At 36.8% G+C, this 18,581-nt stretch overlaps 1 protein-coding gene across 1 annotated transcript; it reads right to left on the bottom strand.

The window, feature by feature from the left end:
• Positions 1-3,082: 3,082 nt before the first annotated feature.
• LOC149083849 (1-acyl-sn-glycerol-3-phosphate acyltransferase beta-like) lies at positions 3,083-17,686 on the bottom strand. Its single transcript, XM_089234241.1, has 6 exons — positions 17,316-17,686; positions 14,292-14,428; positions 12,730-12,911; positions 5,747-5,842; positions 5,231-5,303; positions 3,083-3,445 (listed from the first exon to the last, which is right to left on the bottom strand). The coding sequence occupies exons 1-6, from the start codon at positions 17,501-17,503 to the stop codon at positions 3,258-3,260; spliced, it is 864 nt and encodes a 287-aa protein (XP_089090367.1). The 5' UTR covers positions 17,504-17,686; the 3' UTR covers positions 3,083-3,257.
• Positions 17,687-18,581: the final 895 nt, after the last annotated feature.

Raw genomic sequence — 18,581 nt, 5'->3', positions numbered from 1 at the left:
ATGACAATTATCCGAATCAGTAGATTTTATTTTCTGATTTTTAATTTTAGTATAGAAACATTTTGTGGAGGTCTTCACCGTGGACTCTGGGTATTTAATTCTTTGATTTTCCAGAGTTGCGTTCTTTATTAAAAGAAACATTAAATTAGATAAAATCAAAGAGAATTTATGAATGCAACTAACTTTTCAACTCCCTCTTGAGATAGTACAATCAAAAAATTTCGAAAACGTAAAAAAAATATGTCACCTGTTTAAGCTATGTTTCTTTTGAAGTATCTATCTTGTGAAAAATGAATTTTCAGCCATTGTTAAAAAATGAAGATTTAAATGCAGATTAAACGTCTTTTTCGATATAAATTTCAGTGCCCACACTGCTTTTCGTTGTACTTACCGAGCATTGCCCCTCAACTGATACGGTACTTCCATAACAAACATTCATCTGTTTACATTCCCGTGAGACCTTTTCATTTTTCCAAGATGAAGAATTTGCTTAATTAATTAAGCACAATGAGCACACTGAAGATGAGCAAGGTGAATACAGTTAAGCACATTGAGAATTATTATTTACACTGAGAAGCAAGTGCCTTCAACTCTGCCTGATAATTCAAAAGAAACATGAAAAGAAATGATGGAGGCACTGGAGTACGAGACAAAAAAAACTTGTAATCTGTACTTAAATCTTTGGCGAAAATTCTGTCTCAGGATATCTACAGTCGAACCCTGATAACCATATATTTTGCAAATTCTGGCACATTCACAAGTTTGGCATTAGATCAAATCAATGGTTTCACCTGTGTAATAAACTGTGTATGAAAGATTTGTTCCCTGAAAATTTTTGATGCTGAATCAGGGAGAATAATAACGGAATTTGACAGTACTTCAAAGGAAACACTCTGCATAATATTTTTCAAATTAATTAATGCATATACAGGTATTATCTGTGTGTTTTTGTTCTTTTCATATTAAAAAGTTCAGGAAATTTTTGAATGTACTAATATAACAATGCAATTAAATGAAAATTTTGCAAATCACAAGCATCAAAATTCTGACTTTCTCTTATGCAGACACAAAAAAAAGTTTTTGGGAGCATTATTCAGATTCAAATTAAATAACAAAACCATTTGGAGGCCTCGACAAACAATAACAGATATTTGGCGGGATACTGTCGATAAAATAAAAATAGAATAACTGATAGAATTTTCTTATTTATCTTGGATTTCAAGAAGAAAAAAAAATCTAAAAACCTGTAGTTGTTAAGAAAAGATCTTTGCCGTAAAGATCTTCGTTAAGTTATAAGATTAGTAACTTTTTTGACATGAAATGCCATCTGAATGAGTTGTATATTTTGGCGGAAATCCTGATTCAATTTCAAAGAAATTGTCACATTATGCACAATTTTTTTTAAACTAATTTTAGAGAAAATTTAATACGATTGATACAGAATGATGTTCACTGATTCTAATGCTAAAAGAGAGAATTTTGGATAATTAGAGCAAATTCTTCTCCCAATCAAACCTAAATGTTTAAATGTTATACACCATCAATAATTAATAATTATGAGAACTTCCAGAAAACTTATTCAAGCTGAACATTTAGATTCTCAAACTTGGAAATCTCATTTTAGTTGACGAGAATAAAATTTCTCCAGAAAAACATGGGTTTTCCCCTTAAAAATGCAAGAGGAGCTCCACTTCCTAGTAGAGGAATCATGAAAATGTTCAAAATGATGAATGAAAAAAAAATTTAGGAAAGTTCATGCTTCAATCATGTCACACAAGACCACGATTGTTGAAGAAGGCAGGTCTGTTGCCCTGGGCACTAAATTCACTTCCTTTAACCATCCATTCAGCCTTACATGGCATAGCTGCCAACTTTGAAGATTGAGAATCAGGAAGATTTACACAGGAATCAAAGTTCTGCACAAAAACCAAGCATAGAATATCCCTAATGAAAGGGATTTTTCATAAATGAAATTAAAATCATGGGGATTTTTCCCCCTTGGAAAAACATAATATCATGCTAGCCATTGCTAGTTAGCGCAGTCACTAATTATCACCAAATAGTAAGGTCAAATTACCTATCATGACTACACGCCAACAAAAAATCACGGATGAGCCCTAAGAAATGGGACAGATAAACTAAACAGGAAGTATAATAATCTAAGAAACGGGTCATCTTACCAATTCAACTGTGGAGAGGCCAAAATGATGATAGCTGTTGGCGAATCTTGTCTTTTCCTCTCTAAAATTAAACATTTCTTTGTAATTTTGCACGACAACATTAATTAACTTCATGAATATGACGTCATTTGGTAGAAAGGAAACACAAGCAACAGACTTTTTCTGGGTAAATTCTTTGTAAATACTTTTTTCCCGAAAAAGTGGAATTTGTTTTGCAATCACAGTAAAATTCGGGAGACATAAGAACTTTTTTTGGTAGTCCAGGAGATAGAGTAAAATGGTCTCTCGGAAAATCTATGAGACTTGGCGACTATGACATAGAAGCACAAAAATACATGCCTCCATATAAACAGATATATAGTTGTGACACTGGTGTAAAAGCCAAATAAAGTTCGGAACTGACTAAAAAATGTTACACATCATTATAAATAGATTCCACATGTTTCTGGAACATATAAACAAATAAACAACCATACCTCATAGAAAATGCATAATAAATAAGACGGTGTTACATTATTTCACATCGAAAGCTATAATAGTATCAATTGACCTGTGTTAAAACGTTCAAATATTTTGAAAATCAATAGTCTTAAAAGTGAAGGTGTGGAGGCTTCATTTCATAAGCTACTAGAATCGATCAAAGAGACTGAATATCCTATACTTCCATGCAGTGAACTGCATAGTCTACGCAAGGAGTAAGAAAATTTGATTTGAATCGAATTCATGACTAATTAGCTTCAGGATATCATAAACAAGTGTATTACACGTAAAGATTATATTAGCTTTAAAAGGTTAATGTGACTTTTTGGTAATCCCAAAACGTGTCCTTGCATTTTCAATACGGTGATAGTGTTCAACAAATTAGCAAATGCATCGAAAATGCTTGTTTTTTTTCCTTTTTTCAGAAGTATTTACAAATAGTTGTTCCTCATTAATTTACATGACTATGACACATGTGTGAGAGTATACACCTTAAAACTTGACCATACATACAACACAAGTGCACATTCAATCACTCATCATATTACACGCGCATCCACACACAATACATTTAAGTTATACAAAACGTGACTATTTCTATTGATGACTACTTATATTGCTGTCAGATTGGCAAATAGTATTCCCATTCTGTAGCTTGGCGCTCGATAATAACTCTGATAAGCACTGGGACATTGAAGCACGAACATCTTCAGCAAGACTAGACACATCCTCGGAAGTGAAGTTGCTGGTGTCCACCCAAGGCAGAACATTCACAGTGACTGTTCCTGGAAAATAAAATGGAATCATATAAACTAATGGTGGTGGAAAATTAAACAATGAATTAATTCTGGTTATCTGATATACTTCCCATACGTTGATTTTTAAAATGTAGATGTGTGTAGTAAAATGACGTACAAACGGCTTTGAGTCGCAAAAAACTGGTTTGAATAAATAAAACCGCAAGCAGCAAGAGCTTAACGCATGTGAATGTAGAACAGGGATCACAAAGTGACCTACAAGAGCTTCTTTATACTGTACTACTACTTAACCGTACATGCACCTCATATACATTCCTCTCCGGTCATACCGACAACTTTCTGCCAATGGAGTTGAGTGGAAAATGAAGGCGCCATCTATCAGTTGTCGCTCCAGACTCAGTAGGTAAAGAACTTGTTTTCTATGTTCTTCCCCCAGATCAAACCTATGGGCCCTGACAGTAACCTGAAACTGCTGCATACGCTAGCAGCATTATAGAATGTTTGAAGATGCCTAAAACAAATGTTAAAAGTGCAATGTTAGGAAACCATGATCATACCAAAGTAAACGTTCCAAAAGTCATTGCTGAGGCTCAAGAACCATTGTTACCCATTTCGGTCATTTACCCAGCTCTGATGAAATTTTTGGAGTAGCTTATTGTTCAAGGCTGGTCCTGTTTGGTATATATGCAAAATTTGGTGACAATCAGTCTGATTATCAGTCAGCAATAAAAATTGCAAATTTGTATAGATAACATATACACACAGACAGAAAATCTCAATTTCATGTATATAAAGATTAAAATGATATTTTCATTGCATTGCCCAGCAATTTTGAAATCATCTTCGTGCAAAACCTAATTTGCATCATTTACACCATACTTTCCCAATCTTTTTTGTCCCATCACACCCCACACCCTTCAGAAATTTTTTCCCCCATCGGCCCCCAACACAATCTAACCCATAGGATCCTATGTTATACCCTTAAATTCAAATTTTTGTAAGAATTAAGAGTACAATGTAATACAGTGAAGCATCAATATAACACTAGTCTGAGGACCAAGGAAAACATCATTAAAGATATTTAGGGATTATATTATTATACAGAAAAGCAACATTATCATCACATTTTATAAAATTTATGCTCCTATTGGCATCTTTTCCAAATTGGTGTTGTTAGCACCACCAAAAAATGTACTTTTGAGTACTGTATTTATTTGCTGCAAAAAAAATTGATAATTAGTTGGTAAACAAAATTTGGTTGGCTGTGTGTGTGTGTGTGTGTGTGTGTGTGTATTGCCCCTGTAAAGATGTTCATTGCAATACACTTTGGTGTGTCACTCATCGCAATGCACTTTTGGTGTATCACACAAAAAGTAGCTGTACCGAAAACTTCCTCAATAATTTTGGTGATCAGGTGGTGCTAAATACTGATATTGTTCGATGTCCTCGGAAGAACTAAAATATGTGATGACAAGTTTAAAAATATATTAAAGGATATTTCGAGAGAAGTATAAAAAATATTGTTATAAGGGGAAGGGGTTCAGCGTAGTAAAGGATATCGTTGCATCAGAGGCTATAGACAATTCCAAACGAGATTTGAAAATATACCATTGTAGCAGGATTTGTCATTATATTGAGCATCTTTGTAGCGAGGTTTCATTGTATTTTGTTTATTTTAAAAATGTATAAGTATTTATACTGTACAGTGTACATGATTTCAGTTTTCCCCACAATTAAATTAGACAGCAATAGGACATAATTGCAATGCCTATACCATCGTCACAAAGAAAAAATTCAATATTGTTTCCTCACCTCTATCAAATATTCTTTTATCGATGCTATAAAAGTCTGAATATGAGGAAAACACAACAGGTACAATAGGGATCTGAAAAATAGAAGACGAATCTCATTACGTAATCAGAAGACTAACTTTGTAGCAAATCATTTTAACTATAACAAATGCCAAGATTACAAATCGTATAAATGCTTTACTACCATTAAATTTTGAATAAATTGATAGTCCATCGTGACAAAACTACCCAAGTGATCGATACTTTTATGATATGATCACACTTACAACTGAGTTTTCATACATAAAAAAAAAAAAAAAGAATTCAGTAAACGCTAGAAAATTAACAAGAAAAAGACTGAAAGAAATAGAAGTTAAAATAATCTCACATGATCACACTTACAACTGAGTTTTCATACATAAAAAAAAAAAAAAGAATTCAGTAAACGCTAGAAAATTAACAAGAAAAAGACTGAAAGAAATAGAAGTTAAAATAATCTCGAATAATGATAGCGATACAGTCTCAGGTTACATTTTACCTTTGTCTGAGTTGCGATGTGGAATGCACCTTTTTTGAAAGGCAGGAGGGTCCCTTTGTCATTTCTGGTTCCTTCAGGAAAAACCCAAAGCTTTATCTGAAAAAAAAAAACCATGTAAAATATACTACTGTAATAGGTAAAACTTAATAAGATACGCTGGTGGAACTATCATAATGCCTTGTTCATTTCCTCCCATTAGAGTAATTTTATATGCTCTAGTGAGCAATGTCTCGTCTATAAGAAAGGGGGATGTATAACCTCTAGCTGTGTTGGTTCAATATTTATAAATATACAAATTTTTAATATGCATAATAGTAAGTTTTGTGTTATTTAACATATATATTGTAACAAAAGAAATTATGTGGAACTTTGGTTTATGAGCATAATTTGTTCTGTGAACGTGCACGCAATCCAAAATACCTGTATATGAAATCAAACTTCTCCATAGGAAATAATTGAACCAAAACAATTTGCTCCATGATCATCTCTTTCACCTTAGCTATGGTTGTTTTCAAAGGAAAAGTGCAGGTTGATTTAATTTCAAATTATTCTATTTTTTACTTATTTCATAATTAAGGCTCCAGCATTTCTTTAACGATAAGTATAATAAAGCATAAGCTTCACTTTGGAATCCCTGCTTACATTTAAACCCACCAAGAGGGTGACACAGTCTTTCACGCACTTATGTGCTATGCATAGTATTCGGCGACATCTTAAGGAATGGGGGTCCAAATTAGAAAAGTGCCCTTAAACTATTGAAGAGTTTCATCAATAAGCATATGCATACAATGTCATTTTCAATTTGATCGTTCATTATACCATATTTTGAAGTGTGTAAGGAACCTTCATATATTTAGCCTCAAAATTTGGAAGAAAGTGGTCACCAAAGATATTTTTTATTCATCATAGAAACCATTAAATTCCTCATCATTTTAATCCGATACATCACAATCACCTATGTCAACTAGTTCATTACCATCATCAGTCACTCTTATCTCAAATTGCAAGGAATTGAGTAATTTGTTAATACCTGTAATGTCCATGTATAAGGAAACCCCGTACTTTTGGGACCCAATTTTTACCAAAAAGGAATTCTTTATACACATTAAAATACTTTAATAATGAAAGGAGGCCCGGAAAATGCTTGAGCTTTGCCCTTTAACTCATTAAGGCGGATCTGCCTGCAGTGAGTGTAAGGTTGATCATTTGATCACTTGTCACAACTGTCATTTTTTGACCGTGAGAGCTAATGTGAGTGGAAACGAATCCGCTTTTTAGTTGTCATCACATGGCACTCGACAGACAAGGCAAATACGTAAAGTCTCGTGTACACTAGTGTTCACCTTTGATAGTCTTCGGTATAATTACTACTTGTACTATGAGAAATATCTCATTTATCAAGTCAAAATATTTTACAAAAACTCTTAAAATTTTTGCTCGTCTCATCTTGAGAGACATCACTTGTATATTGAGTCAATTCGTTAAAATTAATTAAATTTAATTCGTTAAAATTTTTGGCTCATCTTGTAAATTATTTGCAAACCAAAGTTTCGCTGTATTTGAAAACTTTAATTATTGGTTTTTCACAGTTTCTGAAACTTATGAAACATCAAACTCTAACTGAACCTAGATCCACAAAGTGCGGGCGGTATGTTTTGTGTTGTTAATGAAACGTGGACATATATATTGTGGGCTGCACAGAAGCCACCTATAAATTGGTATAGTTTAGGCTTTGCTAGAGTCAAAATTAAATAAGAGCTCAATGTATTTTTATCCTATTTTATGACCTCACAGTGTGTGATTTCTTCTTGTGGGGGTTTATAAAAAACTACATTTATGTGGCTCCCCTTCCAGCTACATTAGCCGAACTGAAAATACGCATAACAGCAGCCGTGGATGCAAACATGCTTCAAAAGGATTGGAAAGAATTTGACTACCGCATAGACACATGCCATGCATACCAAGGTGGACATATTGAGCACCTTTAATTTGGTTTATAAAAAACTTTATGATTAGCCATGTAAAAACTTATGAATAATATTCAATATTTTTTGCAATATATATATATATATATATATATATTCAATATAATATATGCATTTCAAATCGAGTGATTCTTTTTGAAACACCGTGTATTTTTTTTCCTTTTTTAAGGGGCGCTAGGTATTTCTATTCCCCCCCCCCCCCCCATGAACTTCAAGTTATCAATTTGCCAATGTCTGCTTCAAAAAATGTTTAATTACAGCTGTGGAATTTCTGCGATGTACTTCATGGGACCATAATTAATTTTAAAACAACCTAAACTATATGAATTTATGCAGTTGAATATTAAAAGACAATACAGAGACATTAATTTTCATGCTTGAGAAGATGTAAATAAAAAGTTGAAATCAATGTTATTGCATGAATATCCAACTCAAAAGTAGATCTGGTCAATTACTTCCTATTTAATTTTTTTAATTTTCTACGCTTTGTATATATATCTCTAAGCAAACTTAGAATTCAAAAGCAAACTTCAAAAATTGAGAATTTAATACAATTTTTAAAATTATTGATGTGGCGGAAAACCCCTTAAATTTCTGCATTTCCACAGTAAAATTGGCAATTTAAATACAAATACAAATAAAATGCCACAACAGGCAAAAGGCCCAACGAGGTGGCTGAAAAAAGATGCCCATAATAAATATGGATGTAATATATTTCAAAAATACAGCAACCCAATTAAAAATGCAATTAAAACAATATATATACACATGATGAAATATTATACAATGCCCATAAGAATACTTATGGCTGTCTTATTCTAAGTATGGATAACTTCTCGATTTATCCAAAAAAATTTTTATCATATTTCTTTTTAAACGTATCAATTGTGTTATAATTTACTACCTCCGGGGGTAAGCTATTCCATTTATTAACAACCCTATTAGAGAAAAATTCCCTGCGACACCATAACCTAGCATTGTCCCTTACCAATCGATACTGGTGTCCCCTTGTAAAAGCAGTCGATTGATGGTGTACTAAGAGTTTATGGTCCATCCTATCCATCCCACTGAAAATTTTGAACACTTCGATAATGTCTCCCCGACACCTGCGTTCATCCAATGTAAATATATTCAAAAAATGAAATCTCTCTTCATCAGGGTTGGGGTTTTGGACAGGACACGCTGGATAAACTGTCCAAAAGCATCTGAAACTGTCCAAAACCCTCCAAGTTTCAAAATGTTATGTGGAAAACTTTGGAGTATTTTTTGTATTTTTTTTCATGATACTAACATATTTAAAAAAAACTAGCAGAAAATAAAACTAACTAAATCAAAAATATTTCAAAACGGTGTCATTTGGTTTTTTTCTAAGTTAATTGTTTCACCAAATTGATAGTTTCAAGCGGGAAATCTGATAGTAAATTAATATCACTCATATAAATGTTTAAATAAACATTGTTTTCAATTTTTTAGTTTGTTATAAATGTTATTTCTACTTCACATCTTATTTTTCATGTATGATTGTGAAGCAGGTACTGTATTTAAGACCATGCTTGTCCAAAACCTTGCCGAATCTGTCCAAACACTTTTCTTTTAAAAAATACATTATGTTGAAGGTGCCAAATATGCATAATCAGTTATAATCATTGCATTATTGTGAAACTTAACATAAATGTTATTTTTTATTAGATAGCAATATAATGATGGGAATAAATATCAATGGTGTAGTGTTTATTTGATACAAATTGCTCTGTTTTGACTTCTCAAACTTTTTTCTTTAAAATTTAAATTGATCTATTTTACATTCTCAATTTTTAATTTAAATTTCTGCTCTTATGAGGCTAAAAGCTAATATTTCATCAAATAAATTCAAGCTATATTTACAATTCTATCACATGGGGGCCAGCAATACGAAAAACGCTGGAAGACGACTTATCAAGAGACTGTCTTTAACACATTGTTTTTTTATTTTCATGTTCCCCAAGTTACACATCAATTGAAAGGATATTTTCAAATTTTTTTATCTTAGAAATTATTTTGGCATGGATAGGGCAGCTAAATTAGTTGTGTTATCGAATGTTAAAAGGCGCAGCTGCTCTTGATTATTACGCAAGTTTAATTACATTCTGTAGTCATATCTATTGCTTTTTTCTAATTTTCATGTGACAAATTTTCATCCCATTCTTGTATCTTTCATTTTTTCATTAATCTAATATCTAACCTCAAGACAGTTCAGTTTTGAATTGTTTAATAACCTGATATCAGTCATACATCTCTTTATATATATGCTGTTTTGAATTTCAAAATTTTATTATATTTAATGTAATTAATATAATTTATATAATATAAAGTTTAATATATTTCATTACAAAAATTACCACTTGATCAAATTGCAAAGTTTTTACTTATAGTTATAAATAGGAGGTTTGGACAGTACGGGTTTTTACCATACCGCACAAAACCTTGCCAACACTGCTCTTCATAAGTCAAGCCCAGTGTGCCAATAAGGACATACGTAGCTCTTCTCTGCACCCTTTCAACCAAGTCAATGTCCCTCTGTAGGTATGGGTCTCCAAAACCTTACAGCATACTCCAGTCCAGGACGAACTAAGACTCGGGAAAAGTGGACTTTAAGAAAGCGCGAAGAGACCCTTTTTAAAAATGAGACCAAGCATTCTATTTGCTTTTTTGACCACCGCTGAACAATGTTCAGAAAACCTAAGCTGCTTGTCCATGAGAATTCCCAAATCGGTGACCTTAGTTGCATCCAGGATAATGACACCATTCAACTCGTAAGAGAACCGTGGGTTGTTCGAACCAAAATGAGCGACCATGCACTTGTCAATGCTAAACATCGTACTCCATTGATTTGCCCATGCTGCAATCCTTGGTCTGGAGCAACTCCTTATCACTTTGATTCCCGATAACCCCCATTACCTTCACGTCATCTGCGAATTTGCTAGCAATTTCATCGATACCCTGATCAAGTTTATCGATAAAAAGTGAAAAAAATATGGGGCCAAGGACACTTCCTTGAGGAACTCCACTTGTGACGCCTATCCAACCAGAGAATTCCCCATTCACCATAACTCGTTGTGACCTATCTCTTAACCCTGATTCTATTCAATCCAGCAAGTTGCCCCCAATCCCAATCTCGTGTAAACGCTTCAAGAGTTTACAGTGTTGGACCCGATCGAATGCCTTCTGGAAAACAGCATCTACATTTTTGCCCTTACCCAAAGCCCTTGTCACATGATCATAGAAGCAAAGGAGGTAGTCACACATGACTTCCCCTTCCTGAACCCATGCTGATTATCCGACAATACATTATTCTCGTCTATCCGCTTCACCAACTGCCTTTTGATAATAATTTCCAAAATTTTTGAGAAACAGCTCGTCAAACTCACTGAACGATAATTTAACACCGTACGACACTCTCAGCAACACTACTCCTGTATATCTGTGTGACTGGCCCCAACAATTCATTAGCACATTCCCTGAGGACCCTGGGATAGATATCATCTGGTCCTGGTGCTTTGCTTGAACATACATTTTTTAGAAGATTTAGGACCTCCACGTCTTCCACTTGAATATCATTGAGGATTTTATCACCCCATGGAACACCTGTATATTGAATATCATTATCTCTATTAAAACCCAATGCGAAAAAGTCATTGAAAGCACTACACATGCCTACATTGCTCTCTAACCTAGACCTTCCTATCAACAAGGAGCCAACTGTCCCCTTACATCTATTATTGACATATCTAAAAACTGATTTTGGGTCAGAACCCAATGTTATCTGCCAACCTAGATGCAACTTCCTTTTTACTATCCCTTATCGCTCTCTTCAACACTCTTCTTTTATCAGTAAACAATGATATGTCACCTCGTGAACTTTTATACTCACCGAACACTCTTTTCTTTTCAAGATAAAGGTCATGCATGCTATCTGTGAACCACAGAGGGTACAATGTACAAACACACTTTTTTCGAACAAAGAGTATGATTAACACTGATTTTTATGGGGATCATCTCTTGACTGACCCTCAATGTGATGCTGATTCTGATGTCTATTCAAAAAGATCTCATTACTGGGAGGATTGAAAAAGTGTCAAACCATTATAAATATACTGGCAGCATTAAAGAATTGACAAACCATTGTAAAGGCATATACACGTATGAAACGCATTGCTACGGAACCAGGGTAACTAAAATAAACATTCCAGAAGTGATTGTTGAGGCCCAGAAACCATTGTTGCCCGACAGTTTTTTTGCCCATTTCTGGCATTTGCCCTGCTCTGAATAAGTTTTAAAGTAGCCTATCGTTCAAGTCAGGTCCTGTTTGGTATATATCCAAAATTTGGCGACAATCGATCTAAAATTGTAGATTTGTATAGAGAACACACAGAAAATCAATTTTATATAGCTATATAGATGTGAACTTTGGGGGCTTTCATCAGAAGGCAGCAATAAACTTTCAGGGTGTTTTTAAGATGGCTTCCAGGCAAAGTGATTTATTAAGTAAAACTTAACAATAAAATTCTGGAAAAGAAAATGTATGCGAAGATGAATATACCCTGCATCATCTTGGCTGAGAAAATCTGAACAAAGTAACTTATTTCTTCCCAAAAAAATTGAAAATTTGAAAAAATAAGGATTTTCTGGCATTTATGTTTTTAATACATTTTTTGAGTATTGAAAATGCAAAAACATTTTGAAAATTCTAAAAATTGAATACTTGGATCTGAAAGGGATAAGTGAACGGATGAACTAAACTAGTAAGTCGAGCATTGCAAGTAAGCAAAAGGATTTAGGGTTATACCCTCCCCCTCCCCTAAGCTCAAATTATGGTGTATTTTTTTCAGCTAAAAAAAATGTTGAACCTGGAAGGAAAAAAATTTTTGAATCCTACTGTGAGGTCAAAGGGTCCTCTATTTTCCACACTTTTAATTTCTGGCAACAAATTTAAAAAAAACATGAACACATATCACATACCTTCCTCTCTTTGATGTCTGCTATCTTCAAGTTCATCGTGTCTCTCGCTTTCTTTGAGTTGAATCTATCGACGAACACGCAACCAGCCAACCAGCAGAAGATTCCAAACGGTCCAGTAAAAAGCAATTCTTTTTTTAAGACAGGCACGCATGGATGAAAAAGAGGCCAAATCGACATCATCCCTGTGGAAAAATGCAGCATTCCCAAAAATTAAAATCATGTTCATCAAAATGATGCCAAGCGTTCAACATGAAATAAGCATGGGTATATACAAACAAGAAAAAAACTAGACTACAATGAAATTGCATCCACACAACGTGAAAATGCACAATTACGACTGATTTCAAACTACTGAATACTAATATCACCCATGAAACTTTTTTATTGGTTTTTGTTTTTGAGCCACATGAATGAATGAACGCCAGGGTCTCTGCCACCGGACTTATCCCGTTGCCGAGATCTCTTCCAGCCCAGCTTCGTGGCAGAGTCTGGAACAAAGTGAGTGTGTACACCTAACAGTCAGGGTGTGTAGCTAGTGTTGTGTATGATATTTCAGTGCTGCCATCTATACTTCAAATTGTGAGTGAAGTGTAATGATTGAATATTTGTAATGTTGTAGGCCTGTTGTTCTCTGTGGTGAGACTTTTTAACGGGGAGATCGGCTCGCATTCGCGCCTTGAAGTTGGGAACCACAGAAAACCAACTTCAGCCAACCACCACTGTGGGGTTCGAACCCAGATCCTCGCATCGCGAGTCTGTCACTATAACCACTCGACCACCACAGCGGCATTTTTGAGCCACAGTAAAACCTCCCAACAACAGCCACAAATGGGACTAAGAAAATGTGGCTGGAGGTTACCGTTGTTAAGAGGTTTAGTATTCCTGAGGAAAAGCAAATTACAATTTAGAATATCGTGTTAAATTATTTCAATCCATACTATGCAGCATGTATGAAATAAAGTAGATCTAGTTTGAAGAGATATTTCGGGACTGCCACCATAAGGGTTGAAAGCATGGACCCACCCAGGCACAAAGCTTCATTAAGAATAGGCATTGTCAGTTCTGTGGAGAAACTGGTATCTGAAGTCAGCCAGCAGATTCCCAAGAGCCTCTGTTATTATGGAGTTTTTGGGCCTTCAATTGGCTGAAAGCTTTAGAAGCGTCTATTTCCACACACACTTGCATTTCATTTGCTCACCTTTTGACGTTAGGTTATATCAGCTATTGCTCATGGCTTTTTAATCTCACTGTTTATGAAAGGACCTCTTGAAGACCAGGACCATTCTACGAAACACGATTCGGCACAATATTCATCAGCGATATGTGGGGACACAAAATTACATTGTAAGTACAATGGATGAAGAAAGAAAACAAATTCAGCTCCCACACCATATCCCACGGGCCTCTTGATACAAAAGACAAAAATTATGTTAACATCGAATATGTCTCACATAATTTATTGTATTTTTTGGCACTTGGACATTGCTTGGCCAAGTGCCAAGGGTTGGGGAAAAAACATTCCCCTCTCCTTGTATTTACATAAATATATATATATAATTTACCACTTATGTCCAAAGAGCTTTGGTGATTGCACACTATAACGAACGGCTCATCAGACTTCAGCAGTTCTGGATTTCGGACCTCCCATCTTAGTCCAAATATCTTTGATATAATATTGTTGACCATCCATGATGCATATCTAAAACGTAAATTGAGATTATGATTATCAAAATATTATATTTCAATGTCTGATATGCCTGTCCATCCCTTGGGAAGGCCTCGATATCCATAAGGATGGAAGGCAGGAACATGTCTGTTATCTGTATTGATGGGAGAACAGCTATAATACAATACCTCAATTCCTTTTTCCTGGGCCACTCTTTTAAAACGATTTCTTCCTATCTGCAGGGTCGTTTCAAGCGTATCATGGGCCCCCAAGCAAATAGGTTTTTTGGAGGTAAATTATCTTTATATGTCTTTGCTTACCAATTTACATGCTGGACCTAGAAAATCTCAACCAGATCTCGTCCTCATGAGCAATGCATCTCATCCTCCCTTTCATTTGAGGCCCGGGTGGGCCTATGCGTTAAGACGGCACTGCCAACAGGTGCTGAGTTTAAACAGCACCATCTCTAACTAACTCATGTGTGATAAATGGGTTCATCTTAGCACATGAGGGGCCTCTTGTTTCAGATTTATTTACATCAATAATCCGAGACATAAGTGGGCTTGATGCCATTCAAATTTTCCTGGCCATTTGTCATCCTCATGTAGAAGATCACAGTCTCATTTTAATGACCGTGTTAGTGTCATATATCATAGTGCATGTGTGATAAATGCACTCATCTGGGCCAGGGCCATAACCAGGATTTTTGCCGCCCCACCACCCACAACTTTGAAAATAGATATATTATAATTTTATAATTGTGATGTTTGCTCCCACCTAAAACTGCCAATCCCTATAAATTTTACCAAGTTGCCTTTCCCCCCCCCCCCAGTTCCAGCCCTTTGGTGATGTTACATACAAATTTACAAATTTGCGTCAATCATCTCAGAATCGTAGGCACACCCCTGGTACGCTGCATAGCCTGGAATTTAGGGGTTTCTGATGGTATTCAAGTTGCTCTCTCTGTCAGTCAACCCTGTATGTAGAGGGCCATAGTCAGAGGTGGGTTCAAGGTTTTGCCGCCAGTGGGCTACACTAATTTGACCACCCTTCGCCCATTCTAGTCTGATTTTCATGTGTGTGATCACTCATTCTTTGAATTTGTCTCCTTGTATGATAGCCTGAATAATCCAGACCCTTATACATACACCTGTGTCTCTTAAGTCACTCTTTTGGTCACTTCCATGCTCACACCTCCACCATGTCAGTCTATTGGCTATTGCATGCATACATGCACACTGTTTCGGGCACATACATTCTTGCACCATGGCCTCCCCCATCCTGCTTCAAGAGGGCCCCTAGGCTGTTGCGGGCCCATTTATCAATGAATTTATAGTGTAAAAAAATAAAAATTATAATGAACATCCTGGGGTCCTACACTAGAGCCTTGTCAGCCCTAGCGTTGTGTGGGGGGACCATGACTTACAAACACTCTAGATCACTCATTTGGTGGCTCACTGCCCTAGAGTGATCAGGTCAGGGTAAAGTAGCCCCTTGCTATCAGGTCACTCTTTAGGTCATTTCCATCTTGCACACTCATTTCTTCACTGAAATGCTTGCTAATTATTTCGGACACTTGCTGACCTAGTTCTTCGCTCTCTAGGCAGACAGATTTGTGGTTTAACCACTTGTGGTCCATGCAAATTTTCTGACTTTCCTTAATTTCCAACCCTAAGTTATAGCTGCTAATAGCCACCCCCTGTAAAGACACCATGGTCTCACATTAATGACTGTCTCAGTCAGGGGCGGCTCAAGTAAAGGTGCAAAGTGTATGATTGCACCTGGGAGAGGTGAACTTGAGCCACCCCTGGTCTTAGTTTGGTGTCATATCAGGGAGAATGTGTGGGATCACCTTGGTGTATAAAGGGCCTCTGACAGGGGCGTAGCAAGAAATTTCGTTCGGGGGGGGGGGGGGGACCACTTTCATTTCAGGGGGGGGGACCAAAGTGACAGAACAATGGATTTGGCCATCTTTTTCCCTTTTTTCGGTCATTTTCTCACATTTCGGGGGGGGGGCAGACCCCCAAGTCCCCCCCCCCCTCGCTACGCCCTTGGCCTCTGATAATTTTGCAGATATAAATTTGCATCAATTATCCTAGACTCGTGGACAGCACTATTTTAACGCACAGCAATGGAGTTCCTCAAGAGAAGAAGAGTCAGAAATGGTTGGATTTTTCGAAAAATTGACAGGTACGGCCTCATGAAAAATCACTTGGCCCGTGATGCTCTTAAGACGGCCCTGCTCGTGGAGGCCTCAGTACACTTTCCCAGGGACCTGATTACCCTATCAATGAATTCATTATGTGAAAGAAAAGAAAAATTATAATAAACATCCAGAGGCCCCACACTAGAGCCCTGTCAGCCCCACCGGGGGGGAGGGGGGTCATGGCTTATACAAACGCTCTAGATCACCCAATTGGTTGTTCACTGCTGTAGCCCCTTGCTATCAGGTCACTCTATAGGGTCAGGTCACTCTCTCTCATTCCCATGCTTGCACTCATTTCTTCACTGAAATGCTTGCAAACTATTTTCGGACTCTTGCTGACCTAGTTTCTCGCTGTCTAGGCAGATGGATGGTCAGGGCCGCAGCGTGCCGCAAGGGTGGGGCTGACAGGCTCCAGCCCATTTTCATCTTTTTTTTCACGCTTTAAATTCATCATAAAGGGGCCCCATGTAAGTCTGGTATGGGAGGCCTCTGCTCCAGGATGTGGGGATAGCCCAGGGGTAGACTTTTTTTTTCTTCGGGGGGGGGGATCCTTTGAAAAAGATTGCACAGAATATGTGCACATTTTTTGGTGGGGGGGGGCGGTTGTCCCCAGCTTAGAGTTGCGTGCCTGGCCACGATCAAATTATGATTATCTCAGTGTATTATATATCACGTATTGCATATAATAATTATCATTATCGAATAGGTACTCACAATAGGTTCTGCGGCTCCTTGGGGTGGAGCACGGAGAAGGGTATGGCCACGGACGTCACCGTGAACACGGCGATGTAGTAACAAACTAATTTAATGTAAAATTTGGCCGTTCGACTGACACAGCACAAAAACGTAACAGAGCACGCCATGAACGCCACGACACATATAAAGCCGCTCACCGACGACATTATTGTTGTTATATTTACACACAAACATTCGAGTGAATTTAATAACACAAATTTTCGCGCCTCTCACCGCCGATGTGAACAAACTGGTTTATCTCTAGCTTATCTCCCTGTTTGTTATCTTTATTTTTGTTTCATTTTTCTTCTTCCCCCCCCCCGTTTCAGGATGTTTCCATGATGTTTGTACACCGGTCCTAGACGGTAGAGAAGACGTTGTGGGATTCCCACCGTGTGTGATTGGCTGATTTTGTATGACGTAATGTTTAAGGCCGTGGTCAATTTTCGGATCTGTAGCATAGCAAAAATGCTCCGCCTTTTAACGATGACGTCATAAAATTATCGAATCACGCTCCGGGATTTTTTATGGTTGTTCTCTACGGTCTAGGATTGTATGTATTTCGTGCTGTGATTGTTGTATTGATGGTATTAAGCATGCGCGTTGTGAAAGGTTTCATTTGTGTTAATGAAGGTTAATAATAATGGTGTTAGTAATAATGGGAGCATTGTTGTCGGAAAACAATAGCATATCACCAATGTGGTGATCCCATGGTCCCTCCTACATAAATGATTGATGGGGCCCTATCATTTTTTTTAAGTATAAATTTACTATAGATGATGCCAGGGCCGGACCTAGAGGCAGTGCGGTATTAACGCATGGGCCTTCTCATGGGAGTCCTCAAGAGAAGATGAGCCTCGCAAAAATGAGATTCGGTTGAAATTTTCTAGAATTGGCCAGGTAGGGCGTTAGAAAAACCACTTGGCCTGGGGGGGACCCATGATGCTCTTAAGACGTCCCTGCCTGATGGAGGGAAGTGCAACTGCCCTGGGCGGCAAAATTTAGGTAAGCAGCAGTTTTGATGGGAACAAAGAACAAATTGTTGGGGGGGGGGGGTTGTGGCAAAAATCCTGGTTACAGCCCGGGATTAGGGACTGGTTCTAGAAATTCTGCTGCCCCATTAAGATACGACTATCTGAAAAGAGTTTTCTTTCTTCACCTCTTATCACTTATCAGGGCCGCAACTAGATACTTTGTCATCCGGGGCAAATCGGCATTTTGGCGCCCTCTTGTGTAGAAGAAGCA

Source organism: Pholcus phalangioides, unplaced genomic scaffold, assembly GCF_987345545.1.
Source record: "Pholcus phalangioides strain wild (caught in Gottingen) unplaced genomic scaffold, Ppha-v1.0 ptg000008l_1, whole genome shotgun sequence".
Lineage (NCBI taxonomy): Eukaryota > Metazoa > Arthropoda > Arachnida > Araneae > Pholcidae > Pholcus > Pholcus phalangioides.
The sequence above is the reverse complement of the archived record's forward strand: the minus strand, read 5'-3'. Positions and strand labels throughout refer to the sequence as shown.

Bases quoted from the DNA above. Each gene is read 5' to 3' on its own strand.
- LOC149083849 (XM_089234241.1), bottom strand. From the start codon at position 17,503: ATGTCGTCGGTGAGCGGCTTTATATGTGTCGTGGCGTTCATGGCGTGC. The intron at 14,429-17,315 runs GTGAGTACCTAT...TTTACGTTTTAG, and splicing joins AAGGAGCCGCAGAACCTATT to ATATGCATCATGGATGGTCA. The intron at 12,912-14,291 runs GTAAATTATATA...ATTTTTCCACAG, and splicing joins AAGCTCTTTGGACATAAGTG to GGATGATGTCGATTTGGCCT.